Raw genomic sequence first — 5,874 nt, 5'->3', positions numbered from 1 at the left:
TGTTAGTTCAAAACTTTTATCAAAAAAAATTATTCAAAGTAAATTTTGAAACTAAAATATTTATTTATTCAATATGGTTTATAGTTTAATTTAGAATGATATATATACATATATATTTTAAATCTTAATGATTAATTAAATTAGACTTTTACTTATATGATTTTGTAATTATTTGTATTTTGTCATAACAAAAATTTTAAACCATGGATCGCAAAATTTGAATGTGAGACTTTTAACAGTTTTAGTAATTTATAGTCATTTTTAAAAATTCAAAATATAAAATATACAGAAAAATCTAAATTTTTATAATATGGTTATTGTGTTTTTTAAAAGTTATTTTAATAGTTTTAAATTAAACAAATTTGATAGAAGATACATTTTTTTTATGAGATCTTTATTATTCAAAATCATTAATTGTCATATATACTTTATCCACATTAGGCAATTCTGTAATCTTTATTTAAAGAAATAATAAATGACATTAATAATGAATTTATGGTTAGTTTAATAAAAAGTTTATTATATAATTAGATGGACCAACCTATTTCTCTAGTAATTCTAAGAATCATCCTAATGATGACATGTGGCTACAAAAAGAAGTTGTAATGTTTCACAAATAATATATAGGGGATTTGTCTATTTTTATAAGATTTGGCAAGATATTTGTGTATTATTATGAGATACTTACAAAAAAAATTAATGGGACATTGAATTTCTTTTTAGTCAAATAATATAATTAATACACATTTATATTCTTACCTATTTAAATTAATTTACTTTTGTATTGTTTTTTTTTTCTCTTGTCGACATGTTTTAGCAAATCTTTTAATTGCTGGTAAGAATCCTTATGTGATGATAATCTAGCAATAATGGTATTTACTTACACAACTTTGAATGAATAGTCAAGAATCAAAGAGATAAGAATATGTAAGTGGATGAACAATAATAATGTATCCCTCCTACTCAAAGATAGTGTCAAACATTAAATGTAACACATAATAACCTCTTTGAGGTAAGTTTTGTTTTCTTTAGATATATGTGACTAGATAATGCTTAATTCTATAAATCCAAAAATATAATAAATTAATATGTGTATATAAATATGTATTGATAACGAATCATGGTCGTCTTCATATACGTACTAGCAACAACATACATAACCGAAGCAAGCAACCCAAAATCATTTCTGCCTATAAAGCTTTTTGCCTTTTAATGAATCTCCAGAGAGTGAGAGACTGACTAAAAGGCTAAAACACACCCTCTATCCAAACAAACTCTTCAGATTATCGTCTCCTAGTTTTGTCTCTTTGTAATAGACTCTTCTTTCTGTATCTGTCTCTCTCCCATTTTTTTTCTGTAAGGGGAATCTGAGATTCAGCGCCTGATTTTCTCGGAGAAAAAAAGAAAATCGATTTTGTTTTTTTTGAATTGGTGATGTACATTGAGCAGAGACGGTCGTGAGATTCGTGTTTGATTACTTTCGTCTTTGATTGGAAAAATTATGAATCCGTCTGAATCGTCGTCTCTCGGCGGGAAACAGCCGAGCCTCCGTCGAAGCCTATCGACGCCGACGCTGTGCGGCGGAGGATCCACGGCGGCGGAGTTTTGCGGCGGTACGACGGCGGGATGCGCCGCTTTGTGCTGCTGCGCTCCTTGCAGCGTGGTGAGCCTCGTCGTCTTCGCCGTCTACAAGGCCCCCCGGAGAATCTGCCGCCGCGCTATTCGCCGCGTGCGGCGGAGGAGACGGAGGATGTCGAAGAAGGAGGTTTCGGAGGATGGAGATTGCGAGAAGAAGCTGTGCAAAGTCGGGAGCTCGCAGTTCGCTGTTCATCCGTTGGGGAGTAAAGAGGATGGAGATTTGGATAAGTTAGCAATGTATTTGTCAGATGATGAAGAAGAAGACGACGACGAAGTGATTGCGTTAGAGAAAGAGATGTGGAATAGATTTAACAGTGGTGGTTTCTGGCGAGCCGAAACGGCGTCGTGTAGACAGTTTGAAATGTAGTTTGATCAAAACATATGATATTGTTCATAATTTTCAAATAAATATATCTCCATTTCAATGTATATAACTATATATGATCAATGAGTTCACATCATAACAAATCAAAAGACTCGAGATCGTATTAGAGGAATAATCAGGTTAATTTTAGCTAAATCTTTTATTTTTTTAGAGGAATAATCAGGTTTATTATGTTTAGCCGTTCAAGTAGACCACTAGCTGAAGAGTGAACTCTGACGACAATTTTTTTAATAGAATATTGTAGTCAAATCAACCTGAAAAGGTAGATTTAATTTTATATGGGAGATTCAAGATGCGTAATCTATAGGTTCATGAACTAAGTTGGCTGTGATTGGATCAGAAAACCATGGCAGCGTTGTTGTGTGTGTAGGTTACACATAATTCTATTAATTTCCACATGATAATAACAAAAAAAAAATCATAGAGGTTATTTAAACTAATGAGAAAGTGGAGAAAAGACATGTGTATGAGTTTGGAACGTGTCATTCATTACCCTAATGAATAGTTTAAGTAGGAATCAAATCACTGTGTGGTGAATAACATCCACAAACTGAAGATTCACAAACCACATCAGAACTATTAACTAAAATACATAAAACATAAAAGTAGAGTTGGTTTTGTACTAAGGCGTGTTAAGTTTGTGATATAGATAAAGAGATGAATTCAGCAATAGATTCGGAAGAAGCGTGGGATATGGAATATAGAAGTGCTATAGCTACATAGTAGGTGTGACAGCTTAGGGCTAGAGAGGGAGTGAGAGAAGGTCAGGTCAGGTGGTAAAATAATAAAGGAGGTTGAGTGAAACAAGTGAATAAAGTTAAATAACTAGGGTTCCATGTGAATCCAGAGCACAGTGTGTGTCTTCGTGTAAACTGTCCTTTTCTTTCTTTACCACTTTCTCCAGTGTGGGGACCCTTTTGATTTTTGTATCTAAACATTGATTCACTCAGTTCCTACCACCACGCCACTACTTCACTCTCCCATATTTATTGAACTCGTAATTATTTCCTCTTTTATCCCTACTTACAATAACATTTTTGTTTAGTTTCAAACTGTCTTACAATAGAAATGTGCAGCTTGTGATGCGACATTTCTTCGTGAATTTTAGTATGCGGTGAATCCCATGCATTTACGTCTTTCTATAACATTAAGGTGAGGCGAACTTTATACTTATTGTTCATTCCTAAATAAAATTCATGTAGAGTGAAACCTACTCCAGTCTGAATTAATCAATCATGTAATTCTTATAAAAGAGTATGGACTTTTAATGCATGATAATCGTTTATTATTTTGGTACTCTCTCAAGGTTATTATTTAATTTTATAATTTTATAATGTGGGATCCTGGATACAATGTAAAGAGCAGCATGGTATTGAACTATTGATATGTCCATTCCATCTATATATAAACTAGTAATAAAACGAGTAACCATGTATTAAAAGTCCAATTGATATTTAATTTTAGAATTTTCTATTTAGTCTTCTTGTCGTGTTTGCTAGTAAAACATATACGAATTAAATTCCATATACCGAATAAAAAATGTTACTCTCAAATGATGCTAATCATGAAAAAAGACTATTGTTGTTAGGAGATTTGAGCAACCTGAACTGGCTGCAAGGGCAAGGTGGTGTCATCATGAAGATTCCCTGCTGCTCAAATCATAACTAGTCGTCTTATGGGAGAACGAGATAGACTATGTAAAAAAGGTTGAATCCATGGTTAGGCTGAGGATAGTCCACGAACCACGTTTGTAAGCTTTATAAAAGTGAGAAAAGTACGAAAGACCGAGAGTCTTCATGGGATGTAATGTAATGAACTCACTGGAGTCGATCAATGTTCAAGATACAACTAGTGTTGTGTTCTTTAAAGGGGTGACTAGATTTTGACCCACCTTTTCAAAGCGCGGGTTCATTTTTTTTTTTTTCAATTGACAAATATTTAGTAAATGTCATATTTCATATATTTGTGTTTTATTTTATAAAAGACTTAAACTTTTTATCTTTCTTTATCGTGTTTCAATTTAAATGACTATTTATGTTTAAAAAATTAAACTTTATTTTTTAATGAATTAAGTTGGTATAACTCTGATAAATTAATTTTATTATGTGGTTAATATTTTTAATAAAAAATTTATATACTTTTAATAAAGATTTATACTTTTCAATGAAAAAATTCATTTTTTTTTATGAATGCTTAAATTATATTAAGAAAAAAAAATAATAATTAAGAATTGTTGAAAAAAAAATATTTGAACTTGGATTCAATGACCCAAAGGAAAAAAAAAAGTGAGAATTGGATCTGATTTTTTAATCGGCCCAAATGGCCCAAGAGAGATCTGATGTGGACAGTGGGCTGGATCCGAAAAAAAAATGGCCCAATATAGATATGTTATTAATATTACTTGATTGGCGTTAATGAAACATGCAATGTTAGTAAAGAAAGGGTAGGTAATCTAAAAAGTACAATAGGATTTATTTGTCGACTCCCTCACATACCGATCCCAAACCTGGGGACTATAACGAAATGGGCCTAACGGGCTAGAAGGCCCAAATAGAATATCAAAAACCTTTTCCTGGTTAATTAAAGAAACCACGGTAGACGCTTCTTGTTTCAGACGTGACTTTTACGCGCACATAAGTTCACAAACCCAAGGCGTTACCGTACTTACCAGACTAGTTGGCCTATTTAGATGGGAAGTTTACGTCCCAAACCGACAACTCTCTCTTAAAGCCACGTGTTCCTCGGCTCCTCCTTGCTTCACAATCACATTCACTCGCATGAGTCCTTTTAGATTGTTCTTCACAATAATTTCACTTTCAAGTTAAGTACTATTATCACATATACACTACATCATTTCCTTTTACCAAATCACAAAAAAATTCCGCTTACAGAAAAGAAAAAGAGAGTTCAAAGCTAAAGTCAGCAAACATTATAAAATTATGAGTGGGTCCCATCACCAGCCTGGTCCGAAAGGTCGAAAACCCCAAAACTAAACAACACAGACAGACAACCAAACTCATCTATCTCTCTCTCACATTTCCACTTGACATCGCCGACACTTCAAGACATTATATTAAAAGAAACAAAATAAAAGAAAGTAAACTCTTTCTTCTTTCACCCCAGAAAAAAAAAGAACGAAAGTAAAGAGAAAAATTATTGTTCCAATCTTTCCGATCCAACAGAGCTCCATGGATCGTCGCATCTATGGTGGCTCCGCCGCCATTAATCTCATCCTCTCCCTCCTTTTATTCTCCGCCACATCTGCATTATCCAAGAAGAACCAGATTCCTTCCTCCGGTTCGGGTCAGATCAACTCCAACTCCGTCCTCGTAGCTCTCCTCGACTCTCGTTACACGGAGCTCTCGGAGCTAGTCGAGAAGGCTCTCCTCCTTCAGACACTGGAGGAAGCTGTCGGTCGTCACAATATTACCATCTTCGCCCCTCGCAACGAAGCGTTAGAGCGTGACCTCGACCCTGAGTTCAAACGGTTCTTGCTGGAGCCAGGTAATCTCAAATCTCTCCAAACGCTTCTCATGTTCCACATTATCCCCAACCGGGTCGGGTCGGAGCAATGGCCCAAGGAAGAGTCGGGTCAGGTCAAGCACGACACTCTAGGGAACGATCACGTCCATTTGATTAACGGAGACGGCAAGAAGATGGTAGATTCGGCTGAGATTATCCGACCCGACGACTTGACCCGACCCGACGGATTGATCCACGGGATCGAGCGGCTTCTCATCCCTCGCTCCGTCCAAGAGGATTTCAACCGCCGCCGCAGCCTCCAGTCGATCTCCGCCGTCTTACCCGAAGGAGCTCCGGAGGTTGACCCGAGAACCAACCGTCTCAAGAAA

General features: G+C 35.3%; 2 protein-coding genes across 2 annotated transcripts in view; both read left to right on the top strand.

Moving 5' to 3' along the window:
* Window positions 1-1,156: 1,156 nt before the first annotated feature.
* Window positions 1,157-2,005, top strand: LOC106315324. The gene has a single exon (XM_013753058.1). The coding sequence runs from the start codon at window positions 1,502-1,504 to the stop codon at window positions 2,003-2,005; it is 504 nt and encodes a 167-aa protein (XP_013608512.1). The 5' UTR covers window positions 1,157-1,501.
* Window positions 2,006-4,905: 2,900 nt separating this feature from the next.
* Window positions 4,906-5,874, top strand: part of LOC106319518 (fasciclin-like arabinogalactan protein 17) — a gene marked incomplete in the record, with an annotated part of 2,664 nt that continues 1,695 nt past the window's right edge. The window contains 1 exon segment of the mRNA XM_013757868.1: window positions 4,906-5,874. Coding sequence (XP_013613322.1) covers window positions 5,212-5,874 — 663 coding nt within the window.

This window comes from Brassica oleracea, chromosome C9 (genome assembly GCF_000695525.1).
Source record: "Brassica oleracea var. oleracea cultivar TO1000 chromosome C9, BOL, whole genome shotgun sequence".
Lineage (NCBI taxonomy): Eukaryota > Viridiplantae > Streptophyta > Magnoliopsida > Brassicales > Brassicaceae > Brassica > Brassica oleracea.
This window is presented reverse-complemented; position numbering and strand designations above follow the sequence as displayed.

What these genes read in the sequence shown, in the direction of transcription:
- LOC106315324 (XM_013753058.1), top strand. Translation starts at nt 1,502, where the DNA reads ATGAATCCGTCTGAATCGTCGTCTCTCGGCGGGAAACAGCCGAGCCTC.